At 46.3% G+C, this 15,955-nt stretch overlaps 1 protein-coding gene across 6 annotated transcripts; it reads left to right on the top strand.

Annotated features, from left to right (window-relative positions):
* Positions 1 to 1,890: 1,890 nt before the first annotated feature.
* On the top strand, positions 1,891 to 14,726 carry PTHLH (parathyroid hormone like hormone). Of its 6 annotated transcripts, none has more exons than XM_048302444.1 (4): positions 1,893 to 2,176; positions 4,723 to 4,845; positions 10,330 to 10,752; positions 14,237 to 14,726. In XM_048302444.1, the coding sequence occupies exons 2-4, from the start codon at positions 4,745 to 4,747 to the stop codon at positions 14,244 to 14,246; spliced, it is 534 nt and encodes a 177-aa protein (XP_048158401.1). In that variant the 5' UTR covers positions 1,893 to 2,176; positions 4,723 to 4,744; the 3' UTR covers positions 14,247 to 14,726. The 6 variants fall into 6 exon arrangements, with proteins under 6 accessions (XP_048158406.1, XP_048158401.1, XP_048158405.1 ...); XM_048302448.1 differs by lacking the exon at positions 1,893 to 2,176 and adding an exon at positions 2,218 to 2,935; XM_048302446.1 differs by lacking the exon at positions 1,893 to 2,176 and adding an exon at positions 3,510 to 3,579.
* Positions 14,727 to 15,955: the final 1,229 nt, after the last annotated feature.

Below are 15,955 nucleotides of genomic sequence, written 5' to 3'. Positions count from 1 at the left end.
AGCACCCTTCATGAGAACTGGGCACTGCAGAGCACAGCAGGGCTAGGTCGCGGGCAAGAATGAGTGCGAGCTAGAAAGTCTGCCTCAATGTGCGAGCAGTCGTGTCTGCTACCAACTCCACAGCAGCCTTGTCCTCAAGCCCACCCTGGGAGCCTTGGAAAAATATTCTGGGGCTTCGCACCTCGCCTGCAGAGAGCTGCCCTCTCTGGCTTTTAACCTTGCTGGATCAGAGAGGTTGAGCTAGTCAGGGGATTTCTGGTCCTCGCAGGAGGAGTCCAGCAATCACTGTTGTGCCGCTCCCTTCCCTTCCCCGCCAGACTCTCCCGCAGTCAGCACGCCTGTGTTTTTTTGCTGAACACCATTTTTTCCACCCTGGGAAGACTGGGGAGGTTAAACTCCCCGTCTGAACTGAAGCCCTGGACGAGTGCAACTGAGGTTATAGAAATCCGGGAGGGGAAATGACGAAAATGCTTTATTGTGAATAAAACAAGAGGGAGGAGGGAGAGGCGGAACCTCACAGAGGTGAAGGATGGGAAGTTTGCGGAGCTGAGGATTTAGCCCGTCGCCGAGCACCGGGCGGGGGTTTAGTCATTATTTCCCTCTGCCTCCCTGAGGCTGCAAGGGCATCTCCTCCCCAAAGAGCTGAACCTGTCCCACTTGCTGGCTTTTGTTTCGCTCCTGAGCGGCTTCTGGGGGGAGCCCGGTCACACACCCGCCCGCAGCCCCTGGCCCTATTCCCCGCTCGGGAATTACGTGCCAAACCTGGAACAGGGACTTATCTCTCTAGCCAAGCTCCCAGGTCAACTTCCTCGTAGGAAAGCTGATTTATGCGTGTTTATACGTATGGAAAAAGGAGGCAGAAGCCAAGCGCGGCATCCCTCCAAAATCTCATTGTCTTTGAGGCGGGAAGACGGGAGAAAGTGGAGTCAGAAAACCTAAAATGATAAGGTTTGCCTTGTCGCGGCAGAGAGGGCTTGGCCAGAAAGGCAAACACGGGGTTTTGCCTCACCTCTCCGCAGCTGAAGCCTTTCCCAGGTCCGACAAAAGGACCGGTTCCCTCCGTGCATCCCGGCTCGAGAAACAACCGGCGGCAGAGCTGCTCGCCTTGGCGGGGAGCCCTGCCGTAACCGAGGCCCCGGCAGGTAAAAGCCCCGCAAAAGTGTAGAGTTTTCCTCTCTCCCAGACACCGGGCCAGCGGTGCCCGTGGGCGCTCCGTGAGCGGAGCGATGTTTGGCACAGGTGTAGGGATTGGAATCGCGCCTAAAGCTCCGCCGGTCCATCCTCTAGTCCAGCCTCATCCCTTCTCACCCGTCCGAGGCCAGGGGACACCGGGAGCTGCCAGTGCGGAGCAGCCGGGCCGTGGCGGGTGGGGGGAAATGCTGCAGGTGGCGGCGGGTGCCTCCCGGGAGAGCATCTCCCGCGGCATCCTGCAGGGCAGGGAAGGTTTAAACCCCAAACGAGGGGACTTTTTTCCCCCTCCTGCCACAGAGCTCAGGCTTACGGTGAGGCTGGGGACCAGGAGTTTGCTCACGGCTACGTGAGTTCGCTCATTTGTGTACGTGGCAGGTGACAAAGCGCTGTGCCGGTCCTTGCAGATGAGAGCCCTCGGGGGGGCGGGGGGCAGGGGGGGCATGGGAGCACGGGGTGATAGTGAGTCTCCTAAACGCCTTCGGCGCTGCTCAGTTCCTGCCGTATTAGCACAGCCATAGTTGGGTTGTTTTATTTTTTTTCTTCCCTCTCTTTTTTTTTTTTTTTTTTTCTCCCAAGCCCACTGAGGCAGAGAAGAGGCAAACTCAGCCATAGGAAGGTGGTTAGTGATGTCACAAGTTTGGTCTTTTCAATAAAAGCAATGGAGAAGGGTCTCCCCCACTATATATATTAGGGGAAGCTTCTGTTCTTCATAATAAAAAGAGCAGCAAGGGAGAAAAGCACCTGCTTTTAACACCCTTTATTTCGCCCTAATCTGTTACAGGCAGAATCAAAGCTCTGTAGGCTGGATTTTTGAAAGTATTGCCTTTTTAAAAAATTCATTTAACTTCTTCTTCTTCTTTTTTTTTTTTTTTTCCTTTTCTTCTTAAGCATAGAACAAAGTTTTGGAAGCGATTGCTGAGAAGAGCAACCACTGTTGGCCAGGGTGATCTCTGAGAGGCACAGACAGCTGTAACTCAAGGAAAAGGTGAAGTAATAAATTGTGAAGGAACCTCAGGATTCTGAGTTTATAGAAGCTATTTATTTTTCCTGAGTCTGTAAGGGATGGTGTGTGTTGGTTTTTCGTGTATTTTTTTTTTAAAAATTAATTTCTGGAGGAGAGGAAATTCTAAAAATATTTGATGGACGTTTCACTTTTAACATGAGCAATGCACCTATGAGTGTGTGGGGGCTATTTTCAGGGGATCTCACAATTATTTTTAATTAGTCGAAAGGGCAGTGTAAATCAAAGACGCCTATTAGCTATACATTTTAATTTATAGCCTACCAGGTCTTCAGGGAATTTATTTAGAGCATAAACGGTTTAATGTTTTCAGCATGATTTCTATTTCAGCTCTTATGTTGTCGGTTTTATTTGCCTGTGTGGTGTGGAATCTGGCTGAGGAGTTGGGCTTTTAAGTTGTGGCAGCAAGCGTCGTTTAACTTAAAATAACCTGCACCTAGAAAAACGCTTTGCTTTGCACCCAAACCTTCTCCAGACAGCCTTCTTTAATTCGGGGGCAGGATGAGAAGGAGCAACCAGCCGGCACGCCTCAGTGTTTTGTTGCGGCTTGTGAGGGTGTTGGGAAAGCATTCCCTGTAAATCAGGCTGTCAGCAGCACAACCAGCGCCCCCAGTGCCCCGGGGGCAGCGAGGTGCCCGCCGCGGTCTCTGGCGGGGTTCGGCGGAGCCCCGCGGAGGGGCGAGGGCTCCCGGGATGCTGCCGGGACGGAGCCATCCTCCCCAGGTGTGCGCTGGCACGGCCCGGCCTGCGCCGTCGAACATGAGGAGATCGGAGTGCAGGGCATTCCCTCTGGGAGAGCCGCCGGGGGTGGGGGCAAGGGGGGCAAGGGCTCCTCGGCTGTGTCCCTGTGTCCCCTTGCAGCAGCCGGGGCAGCTCCTTGCGCGAACAGCCTGACAGACGGGCGGGCTGGGTTACCGTCGGGTTTTACAGAAGTGTTATCCCGGCGTGGAAAAGTTCGGTGCCTCCGTCGCGGGGTGCGGGGCTGCCGGCCCTCGGTGCCCGGCGGGCTGCGGGGGTGACCGGGGTTGACCGGGGGTGATCGGGGGTGACCGGCCGCCTCCGGCCGCTCCGGCCACCGCTGTCCCCGCAGCCCCGCGGCGCTGTCCGCCTCGCACGGGAGCGCAACCTGACGCCGCGGTTTGCAGCGCCCTGGCCAGGCTGAAGGAGGGCGAAGTGGAAGGCGAAAAAGGGAGAGGAGGAGAAAACTTTCCACTAGTTTACTTTTTTGGCCAGGAGCGCCAGCGTTCATAGACCGCGAGTCCTCCCCCCAGCCCTCCCCCTTAGCTCCCCCCCTCCCTTCACTAGCGTACAATTAGCATCATTAGGATCCGACCCTCCGGCTAATAGGGGAACGGCGACCAACAACGGTAGGTGCGTGCAAGGAAAGGCGGCAGCAGTCCCGGGCAGGGCTTTGGGGCTTGAGCTAAAAAGTGCCCCCACCGATGGGAGGAATTCCCGCGGCAGGGGAGGCGCGGACCCGGGGGTAAACACAAAAAGGGAGAGCTGGAAGGTGAGCGAGAGAGGAGTCCGGCTGCAGAAGATGCGGAGAGCTTGGCCGGAATCCTTGGGGTCCGCTGAGTGCATGTGCTGCGGGGTGTTTCCCTTTCTTCGCTCCTTTTTGATTGCGGGCCCGGGAAGCGCCGATTCCCAGTCTCCGTTTTGGCTGTGGGTATCCCGCCCGGGCTCTCGCTCTCTCCGCACATGTTCCTAGGGCGCCATCTCTTTGCAAAACCCTCCGTCCTCCCGCAGGTCTCCCAAAGGCTGCTCCGGAGCGCGTGAACATCGCAGGCTGCAGACCAGTCCAACCTGCCGAGCCAAGCATGCTTCCCAGCCCCTGAGCCTCCCGGGGTTACCGCTCCTCCCAGACCTCTCGGGCTCCCCAGACAGGCAGCGACCTTTGCTTGTCTCTCCTTGTCACTGCTTCTCTCTCTCCTTGTCAATGTTGGGGACCAAAACTTTCCGGCAGCTGGAGAAGTGAACCTGACCCTTTTTTTTGCGGAGGTATACTGAAAGACAGATGTGGAGATGCATCCCCCCTCCCGCCTCAGTCTGTGTGTGTGTTTGTGTGTCCGCGCGTGTGTTTACAGAGAAGTGAGCAGCTGAGCTGACTTTTGGGAATCTTTCCGTATCTGCAGAGAGGCTTCTGCTGTAACATAAAGCCCTGAGACAGTGGCTTAGCGGACTGGAACTGAACAGGGCTCAGGGAACTCCCTGGACCCCGCTCTAACCCCGTTCAAATGAGAGCTGGATGCTTTTTGAACTAATATCGAGAGAGAACTTGCCTGCGGGCAGCGAGAGACAGAGAGAGGGAGGGAGGGAAAGAGGGAGGGAGGGAGAGGCAGACAGCAAGGAAGGGAGAGAGACAGAGCGAAGTTTGGAAGGAGTGAGCCGAGAGCTCAGAAAGTTTGTTTTTCCTTCAGAGCCTCGGAGCTGCTAGAGCCGCAGCGGGGACTCCTTGAGAACGGCGCTGGCGCATCTGTCCCTCGGGACTGACCTCCCTTTCCTTGCAGGTTTTAAGCCCCGGAGGATACAATGTTCGCTAAACTCTTCCAGCAGTGGAGTTTCGCAGTGTTCCTGCTGAGTTATTCCGTGCCCTCCTACGGGAGATCAGTAGAAGGGATCAGCCGCCGACTGTGAGTTTCTCTTTTTCTTTTTTTCTTTCCCTTTATTGTCCCTCGCTGCGGCGGCGGGGCGGGTGGGGAGGGAGGCAGCCCGGGACGCTCCGGCTCTGCGCGGGGCCGCTCCGGGTTACCTGCCCCAGGTGCTCACCGGCGGTGCCTGAGAGCCGGGAAGAGGCATTTGGGACAGGGAAAGGGCGCTTTGCAGCTGTCTGACCTTAAAAAGTTTTGGGGGAGGAGATGAGAAACCTGAGGGGCTTCTCTTCCGACGCAGCTGGGTGATTGTTGTGCTGCTGCCCGGCACCCCCGTAGGGAGCATCCTGGTTTGTCCGAATGCTGTGTGTTACATTAAATAGCATACACTTCCTCGGCTCTGGCGTGGAGCCAATATTGATAAGGGTAGGGGAAACATGCAGAAGCGAGGGCCATCATGACACTGAAGTACTGAACAATTTCTTTGGATTTCTACCACTTCAAGGAAAAAAAATCCAAAGGGAGTTCAGTATATTACTTAGAGGCAGAGGCATATTTTTTGATAAATGATAGTGTAACTTAAGACAGTCTGTTCAGGAAATGACCTTTTTGCTCCTTCCAAAATAATCAGCCTGGTTTATACTAATACCCGTACGCAAAGTGCAGGAGAAGCCTCTGAGCTGATGCAGGAGCAGCTGCCTCACACATCTAACTTGTTGGCTTTCTCTGGACTTGCATCAGATTTTCTAAGGAAGAAACACCTCAGTCATACTGGGGAGGGCTGTATTGTTATTCAGTTCCAAAGGAAGTTGGAGAAAAAGTGCTGGAAAATCCGATCACGACTTACAGGGAAACATGACACAGCAAACAATTTCAGATGGGTTTCCTTGTAAATGTTTTATTACATACATAAGGACAAGATCTCCAAATAGCACTTCCTCTGCCATTTAAGCAACACACAGAATAATAACAGTAACAATAATAAGAATAAGAATAAGAATAATAAGAAGAAGAATAAAAAACCCCAAACACCCAAAAGAAAAAAAAACATACCCCAGGTGAAGTGACTTCAGACACACCTAAAGTTTGGCACCAGGCAGAGAGCTATTACACATCTTCTACAGCAAATTGTGTAGAACATGTTATTGCTGATAATGTTACAGTGTATTCTTCTCAGTCCATTAACGTTAACTGTTTTGTACTCCTGCAAGCTGTTCTTGGGCTATTTCTTTCTTTTGGGACCATTTTATACAGAGGAATCAAACTTCAGTTTCAAAAATAAATTAAAAAAGAAAATAATTGTAGTGCAGTTAAATGCTGTTATTTTCTCGGCTAGGAAACTCTGAACTGGATCTAAGCCAAATTCGGTTGTTAAAAAAAAAATTAGATTTGCAAAGAAATACTCTTTCTCTTTTTGAAGCCAGTGTAGTTCTAACACTTGTTTTTAAAGGTCAGGATTAGAGGTCTTCCCAACATCCCCATTCTGTCCTGACAGGGGGGAAGAAGAGTGTGAGCTACCCAGTGAAAGCTCATTTCTCAGCTCCCTCTTTGCTCTGGCATGTAAAACACACACAAGAAAGCAGTCAGCTGTCAGTTAGTGGCATTTTCGTAGTTTTGTTTGTGGGCACAGCACAAACACAGACACCACACTCAAACATGTGTCGTGTTTTAATATCACCACAAACCATTCCTAGAGTTAATGGTTAATAACTCACTTAGGCTTCGAGTTGATTTTTTTTTTTTTTTCCAGTCAAAAGCTTAAACCAGTAATGGATGAAACTACTGAAGCACATTATCATAGACATGCAAAAGTAATCAAAATTGCATAGGCCTGGTTCTACAGACTTTGCTGAAGCAAATCTCCCATGGAAAGCAATAGCAAATTGTCCCAAGAAAAGATTTCCAGACATGTTATTTTTTATAGGAGTGCTTTAGCTGCTAAAGAACTTCTGAGAAACTCAGTAATGCCTCAAAATGAAGTTACATATTTTTATCATCATCTCCAGACATCAGAGCATCATGTCCCTAGATCTGTTCAAAACATTTTTCCTAACCCTGTGATAGGTTGAGCAGATTTCCCTCCCTTTGGAGTCAGTGGCAAGGGCACTCAGACTTGCAAAATCCAGAGAGCTGACTGAATCCTCCTCAGTTATTTTGCTGAATTTAGGATCAGACCCAACATGAACAGTCAAGGATAATAACAGCTAAATAAGAGCAGCTCTCTGAGATAGAAAGTGGTAGCTTGAAGAATGTTGCCTTTTAGAAACGCTAGATATCTCAAGAAAAAAAAAAAAGGAGGAATGTGCCTGAAAAGAGCAGCTTATCTGGAAGTATGTGAAGTCAGGATAGTCGCAAGTCAGGGATTTCTGGTGCTTTCCCCATGATGAGACACCCAGTCTCATGTGTACACAGTGTACTTGGATCCAGTAATTAGTTTGCATGCTCTGGTCAAGTACAAACCATCAACATCCCACTCTCACAGTGCCCACCACAGGTAAGCTTAGCATTTACTGCTCTTGGTTTGAGTACAGACTCCTTTCCCTTGATGAGAGGTGCATTTTATAGAAGGGTGGAAGGGACCTCTAGTGGGTCATCTTAACCCTAACAGCCTAATATTTTTTTGCATATCATAGCCAATATGTGAATGCAATCATTCCAGCCTCCATTGCCTTCCTACTCTGAGTGTGTGGGTGAGATGTTGTTGATATCTCCATTATGAAGCACTTCTTACATCAGTCTTCTTGGGCAAGTCTTTCTCCATGATTTACAAACATAGGAGTTGTTTGAATAACTGAAGCAGAAGGAGGCAGAAGGTCAAAGAGATATGTATCTACCACATCTTTGTTTCAAGGAGATTTTTGATCTAGAGCATACAAAGGAAGCTAGTAGGCAAAATATAATCCTTAAGTCTGGCTGAGTAATAAAAGTCATGTGAAATGTAACACTACGTAATGTTATACAATCTGGAATAGCAGAATGTTATTTGGAGCCAGACTTGATGCTAAATATCATACAGACATTTAAAGAGAAACCCACCCTCTTTGGCACACCAAGCCCTCACACGTCAATGCCTGCATTATTTTGGAAATGCATACTCACTCAAGATGTAGATCTTGTAATGCTCTCTGACTGCCTTGTGTGTACTGGAACGAAATGTTTAGGTTTCAGCTCTGTAAAATGGAATAGGTTTTCAGTCAAGAGGACTTTAATAATAGGCTTTGGAGAGTCAAGATTTTGTCACAGTGGGGAAATTGACCAAATACACATTAGAGGATTAAGGCTGCTTTAGGTTGTCTGTTGCAGAAGGAATTCTCTTTGGTAGTTCACAGGAGGCAGTAGGAAAGCTTTGCTCATCACATGAGATACTGGTTTAGACTCCCTAAAGCACGGAGATTTCATACACTTTCTATGAACTAGAAGAGTGAAAGCAGAACTGAATTTCCCATGAAAATTCCTGAGAAAATAGACTACTGAAGCTCAGAATGTAACCTGAGTCACACTGGACAGCCTGACAGGCAGCACAGAGGCAGTCACCCAGAGCAGCCCAGGGTGCTGGTTTTATTGGCCTATTTGTCAATCAGACTGACCCTAATGAGAAGGGTGTTGGAGATGGCTCTTGGTCCAAAAAATTCTTCTGGGGGAGATCATGAGCTTGTGTTAATGGTCACAGCTGCGCTGAAGAGAAAGACACGATATGGGATCATCTTAGGATTATCACATTGCATTTTTGCTTAGGCACATTTAGTAGAGGGGCATAAAATATTTGCCCTAAAGACTGAAGTCATGCAAAACTGATTTTGGGACATTTAAAACACAGACAATATTTGATTACATGTGTTCTCACAAACCTCAGTATATGTAGAGCTGATTTTGAGCAAGATTTTGAAAGTCATCTTCCAGTCTCATTGTGAAACGAGGGAAAGCTGCTGTTTGAATTTTGCACTGAGTAATAGACATGTAGTATCACTTAAATCCATCACTTGAACCCAATACTCAAAAAGTACAGCCCTACAAAGACGAAAAGTGAAGGGGATGCTCTTAAGCCAATTCTACTTGAAGTTGCCAATTTCCAATAGCTCCAATAGTTGATCAAGTCATAAATCTAAAGGGTTTGGCTGAAGGGACCGAGAAACTGCAGAACACTCCCAAACATTTTGCATTTTGAAACCTGGTAACATAGCAGGGGAATGAGGGATGGGATGGAAGGAAGGAATATTCACTCACAGTGATGTGTCTTCTTCCAGTTCACCCACATGCAGAAACCACTTCTTACCCAGCTAATTGACCAAATGATTATCGGACAGGCAAGGCAGTGAATGGAATTTCTTTGGCCAGTAAGAATCCAGTCACATGCCATACCCTGATGCAAGAGGAGAGATTCCATAGCCAAACTCTGCCTGCTGGAGTAGAGCAATTGGAAGGATAAACTGTATTAGTGCATTCATGGGAACATAGCTAAAATCCCAGCCTGCGCTCTGTCTGTGCTTCACAGCACAGCTGTGCATCTACTCCACTTCAAGGAAAAGGCATGTATTTTCTCACAGTTATTTATGATCCAGGTGCCATTTGTATCTTCTTTCCTCAGATGTTTAATACATTCCTTGCCAATACAACATCTCTGAAAGACAGATAGCTACTCATCTCCCAGTTCCTCGAAAACAAGACAGAGCTCAGTGTACCAAAAGGTCAGGATGAACCCTGGAAAAACCACTCCAACAAACCAGGATGCTCTTGAAGAAGATCCAGTGAAGAGGGTTAGCACAAAACTCAAACAGCACAGCAGACAAGAAATTTGGCACCAAAAGTTCACACTTAAAGCAATACTAGGAAAGCATCTAAAACCGTAATTACACACAAGTGACCAAGCAGTAAATCCACAGGAGTGGCTGAGGCTCATCTCTGCTGATGCTCAGGCTGCCTCCATGGGTAGCTCATTATGAACTGAAGTGCCTGTGTTTTAGGCACCCAAATTCAAAATTTTTTCCCTTATGCTCCTGCAATTGCACTTATTTAAATGTAGGAATAAAAGGCACTTTTATGTGCTTGTTTATATTTTTGAAGTACATGACTGGTATCACTAGAAAATCACTAGAATGATGCTGTATAAACACTGCTTCCAGCTCCAGCAGAAGTACTGGGTTTTCCTCTCTTGCTGCATTATCTGACCCTTGAGTTTTCCTATCTCTGACAATTGCCTTCCTGCTCTTACTGCCTCAAGTGTGATATATTAAGAGTCTTAATGCTTTCCTAGAGCAGAGCAGTGACTAATCCAGCTCCAGGTCCTGTGGTGTGTGATCAGTCAGCTGAGAATTATCACCTGCTTAGGTCTTTCCCTTCTCTGCTGGGAGCAGCTACTCTGAGGAAGAAGCAGGACTTGCTCCAGCAGTCTGACTTCACTGGATATCTCCAAGACTAGTACACAGTCACTGTGGCCACCGCAACCAGAGAAGAGAGGAGCTCTGCCAAGCACTGGGCAATAACCAAATCCTAAACATTTTTTCTCTCTCCTCTCTTCTTTTCCTTTAGCAAACGGGCTGTATCAGAGCACCAGCTATTGCATGACAAGGGCAAGTCAATCCAAGACTTACGAAGAAGAATATTCCTTCAAAATTTGATCGAAGGTGTCAACACTGCAGAGATCCGTGCAACGTCAGAGGTGTCACCTAACCCTAAACCTGCTACCAACACGAAGAACTACCCTGTCCGGTTTGGCAGTGAAGATGAGGGCAGATACTTAACTCAGGAGACAAACAAATCACAGACCTACAAGGAGCAGCCCCTGAAGGTGTCAGGGAAGAAAAAGAAAGCAAAGCCTGGAAAACGTAAGGAACAAGAGAAGAAAAAGAGGCGAACCCGCTCAGCTTGGCTAAATTCCGGCATGTATGGAGACATCGTGACCGAGAGCCCACTCCTGGACATCTCTGTTACTACACATAATCACACTTTAAGGTAATTCTGCTATGTTCTTTTGGGGAGCATGCCACGTAATTACTGAAATTGTTATCCCTCCGTGTGAGAGGCCAAGGCCTCACCCAAACTGGGAGTAAAAGCAGATCTTTGTACTCATGACTGGGCAGTGGCTTTTCAAGCACAGTCTCAAGGTGCTCTCTGCAGGTAAGCGCCCCTTCCACTTTGCACTGGGGACAAAGCCTTTCTTTCCTAAGAGACACAATTCACGTAAACAACTTATGGCCAAAATCTGCTTCCTGAAGCTGAGTAGTAAGTGAAGGTATTTCTGCAAAAAGGAAACACATCACAGCCACTAAAATTTCCTTTCCTGCTTTAACCATAGTGTATCTCACATCACATCTTCGTCCCATGCTTGGGCCTCAGCAGATTGAAAGCTTTGACTTTTATTTAAGGCTTTGCATCTATAAAATGGTGAAGTTTTCTTTCCTTCCTCTCAACACCTCCCCTTTTTGGCAACTTTCCTACCCTTACTTTACAGTTTTTCATTTTACTGTTTAACCTTAGGGGAGAACACGGAAAAATTCTCTCTCAGTAATATCTGCAAACAAGGCAGACCAACCTTTCACCGTAAAATTTTCCCTGCCATTAGAACTTTTAATACAGCTCCATCCTTTTGCCAGCTCATGAAACAATTATGTTGCTGCTTAAAAATGTTTAGCATTGGCCTTGGAGAGGGATATGCCTCCCTCATGCATGACAGTGAAGGGTTTTTAGGGCAGTAGCCTGGAGACATCAGCTTAGGTGTCCCAAGTGACTCATCCCCTTGCAGTCAGCTTTCATGGAAATCTGAACACTTGCAGACAAAGCCAAGGACTCCACTTCTCTGTTCTCCTTGAATGTTTGCATTTTACCAGCAAAACCCGCACCCTTTTCTCTCCTCCTCCCCTTTACCTTGGCAGAACAGACATAGGACAAGTGCCACTTGCTCAGAGTAAATCCCTTGGAAAGAGACACCAGCTGTGGGATTTACTAAAATGCAGCCTGAGGTTAGGCTCTACAGGCCACAGTTTGCAATGTGCTCCATCGCCTCAGCTTGTGCTGGCATCTACAGGAGTTACCAACACCTGGGGCTGGGCACTCAGACCATAAACCAGGGTGTCCCAGACCATAAACCAGTGCATCCCAGACCAAAACCATCTGGAATGGCTGTAGTAGGTAGGAGGGAAGTAAGAGACACTGGTTTGTCTTAGCACCTTAGCAAAGGCAGCCTTCAGGATTCTGCTCAGGAGGTGCCTATGTTTCAACAGATGTCAAGGGACTGCATTGGCCAGTAAGTAACACCTGTCTTGAGCACAAAGAAATCTAGAATGTGAGGAAAAAACATCCTAGGGCATTTCAACTGTTATTTCTTTTTCTTGCTATGCTGTCTTTGGTGTCTATCTAATGGGATATATAAAAGAGCTGCAGGTACAACCCTGCTGATTTTCGCAGTTCAGCCTTTCTGTTTGAAGTGTGGCTGGATGGCTGAAGGCTCTCAGCTTTACTGAGGAGTCCGACATCCAAGTGCAGCATTTCTCACAGATTCCTAAAGAGAACTTGTATTTTAGATCCTCAACTGGAGATGATTTAACAAAGACAATCCATTAAAAAAGGAAAATGGAATTCCTCCTTCACAAGTACAGAGAACGTGTTTGTTTAGCCCTAACAAACTTCTAGTACACGAGTTTTTAGTTATCCCAGTTGGCTGGCAATAGATGTAAACTTTAAGCATGATTTTCACTGTATCCCTGTGCTTCTTTTCTGCTCAACATGCCAGATTAAAATCTTCATGCCAATTCTCTCTGATCAATTGTGAAAACAAAAATTTTCGGTTTAGGTCAGAAAAAAATAGGCAAAAATAATGTCACCTTTAGATGTTTTGACTTGCTACAAGGAGTATCTCATGAAACGAGCCAAACTTTCAAAACCTGGGACCAAATCACTGAACACAGCTTGCGAATTATCATTAGTACAGAGCCCATTGTCCAGATGTGGCTTAGCTTAAACTTTAAAACAAAGCCTAAAATCCAGACCAAATTGAAAATATTAGAAACAGGCCTGAGTAGTGCAGACACACACACATGCACAGCCATGCTGTATGAATTATGTGCCATTGTTATACCTGTTGGAATATATCCTGAAATGGACCCTAATATTGTTGTTAATTATTAAGGAGCTTCATGCTAGCATTTCCATTCCAGGCACTTTAAAAGTTATTTCTCATGGACATTCCAGCTATATTCCCACTTTAATTAAGTTGCTCTTACCTAATTTCCTAAAAGACCTTTCAAATGAGTAAACTCGCTAATGAATGGAGCCTCCCTTTCAATGTGCACGTTAAGAAAACCCTCTTAAACTCGCCAGGACCTGAGTTTTGTTGTGCCTCACACCCACACACTTTTGCCATGTGGAATACTACCCCCAGCTCTGGTGATCAGTCCAGCAGCAGAGAGAATCCCACTCCATCCTATAGCTCCACATTCCACCCTTAGGTGCTTCCCAAGGAACCGCTAAATAAATGTGCTGTTCACCGGGACAGAAGGGGAAAAAGCCCAACCCTTCAGCATTTCCTGCAGCACCTCTGAGCAACTTCATATTGCAGGATAAGGAATACACTGACAGGTGGGAGCAGGCTCTGCTTTGTTCTCATGGGGAGAGAACTCCCTTAGAAAACTCCCACATCTCAGGACTGGGTGCAGCTGATTGCTTCAGCCTGGGCTGAATGCAGCAGGAGCTGGAGGATAACAGGACAGGATGGTTGCTTTCTTTCAGGACCAAGCTCTCTGGCTCCCAAAGGGAAAGTTTCAGGATTCGAGCCTTTTCACTCAGTCAAGCACTCAGGGAGATGCTATCAAGGGTCTGCTCACTCCAAGACCTGAGCAGCCTTTAGGCACAGATGCCACAGAAATATATAGCCCCTTGTCTAAGGGGTGGTCTATCAGTTGGAAAAAGAGACCAAATAAGCCCCGTGGCACTGTTTTAACCAGAACATGGCATCACACCCCAGCAGTGAACACACCATCACCATTGCATTAACAAGGGCTTCCTTTTCCATGCCTTCAAAACTAATTCAGCTTTTCTCCAACTGTGTTTTTCTCTTTGGTAGCACTCGACATTTTTATCATAGCATGATGCAATTCTTCTGCCTGTAGCACTCAGGAATCTTCTTGCATAAGGCTCTAAATAAAACTAAAGTCCCTTTCCATTCTTCTGAGGGTAGAGTACAGTGCAATGGATGGCCTCAGTGTGTGACAAACTGATGGTCATCACACTGCTGGAGGAGTTGCATTGAGAAAAACGTAACAGAGGTCTTGAATAGATATGTAAAACTGTGACATGGTCAAACAGCCCCTGTTATTGCAAATGGTTACTAGCAAGGCACACCTGTTACAGTCTGTGGCACACTTGCTATTGATTTTATGTTCACACATTTGAAGCAAAAATTAATTAATTTTTCTGTTCTGTCGTTTCGTTTTCTTTGCAGGAGGCGCTGACATTTTCAGCAAGAGATTTTTGGAAGACATATTGCAGTATTCTGTAATAGTGAACATATGGGAAGTATTAAAATATTTATTACCTGTAAATATTGTAAATGCTCAGAATAAAACCTTTTTCCCCCATTGCTCTCTGAAACTGCACATTTTGTTATTGTGAATTTTCCTTTTTTTTTTTTTTTTTTGGCTAAGGCTAAGACAATTATTATTGTCACATTTACCATAATTTATTTTGTTGACTGGTGTATTTATTTTGTGAACATATCTTGGTGCTGCTGACTTTCTATATTTTTTGTAACATAATGCACTTTAGATATACATATTGAGTACATTGGTAACTGACATAAAATGTTCCTGGTTTGTGGTTGATTTCAGTGAATGCCTACATACAATTGTTCAAACTGATTTTCCTTTGTGCATGTATAATAGCAGTATTTTAAAATTTGTAAAGAATGTCTAATAAAATATAATCTAATTAAATTATGACTCAGAAGGAAAAATGTGTTCTTTAGGAATTTCAAGAGCAGAAACACTATTTTTTTTATTTACTACATTTGAAAAGCGTTTTAAATTTTATGTGTTTACATTGGTCTAAACTCCCACATTTTCACATTAGCTTTTACTTAAAAATCACTCAGAACATATTTTGTTCCAGTGCTGTATTTCAAGTCACTCAGTTGCTGAACAACCCAGGGGTAAAAAAAGTCACAGAGCTCAGACCCCACTGCAGGGGAAGCAGATGCCCAACCTCCCCAGGCCCCACTCCTGCAGGGGCTGAACCACTGCACTCTCCAAATTGGAGTGTGAAAAGCAACCCCAGGGGATGCACCACGTCCTCCGCTCTTGGAAGGTGCTCGCAGGTCACACCCGCAGCCCTGCTCAAACCCAGACAGATGGTCGGTGTCCTGGGCTCCTGACACCTCTGCTCCGAGATGCAAATGGCCACAACACGAGTAGAGCCTCATTTCTTCATGCTTTTGTGTGTGGGGGGGCAAAGCCTGTTTCCTGGGGGAATATACAAAGGGAAGAAAAACTGCAAACTGCACCGGGAGACACATCACGAGGTGCTCTTGCATTGCTGGAATAACTTTTCCCCTCTCCCAGCATAAAGATGCTTCACACATCTCTGTTTCCAAAACCATCTGCATTAATCCTGCTTCTGCCTCATCTGTAGATGAGACCAGCTAAGAGAGAGACCCCCTTCAAAACTTCATGCCCAGTGGCTGAAGAAAATATGAGAAAAAAATTATGATCTATCACTTTTTCTTTCTTCTTATCCCATTCACGCGCAAATCACAGCAGCTGCTGTGGGGGCAACCAGAATAAAGGGGATTGTTTCACAGAGATATCTGAACTTCGCAAAATCCAACTGAATTTCCTCTGCCCCACTCCTTTAACACCAGCAACATCAGAAAAATGCAAGCATGGAAAAATAAATTACAAATCCTGGGAATTTTAAGATAGTTCTTGTAATTGTTGCTCTGTTCTGTAGTTGCCAAACTTTTCTTTTTTATTCTTCTTTCCTTTTTTTTAAGTGCCATCTTTTTCCATTGCCAAAGTACAGCCATCACGTAATATAAACCAGATGTATTTCTGCTCCCTACCCAATCTAGCAGAAAACTACCTCCAAGAAAGTACTAAAAACAGGAAAACTTGAGAAAAAATTACCCATCCTTCCCAACCTACTTCTCTGAAGTGTGAAATTCAAC

The sequence above is a fragment of the Corvus hawaiiensis genome, chromosome 4 (assembly GCF_020740725.1).
Source record: "Corvus hawaiiensis isolate bCorHaw1 chromosome 4, bCorHaw1.pri.cur, whole genome shotgun sequence".
NCBI lineage: Eukaryota > Metazoa > Chordata > Aves > Passeriformes > Corvidae > Corvus > Corvus hawaiiensis.
The sequence above is the reverse complement of the archived record's forward strand: the minus strand, read 5'-3'. Positions and strand labels throughout refer to the sequence as shown.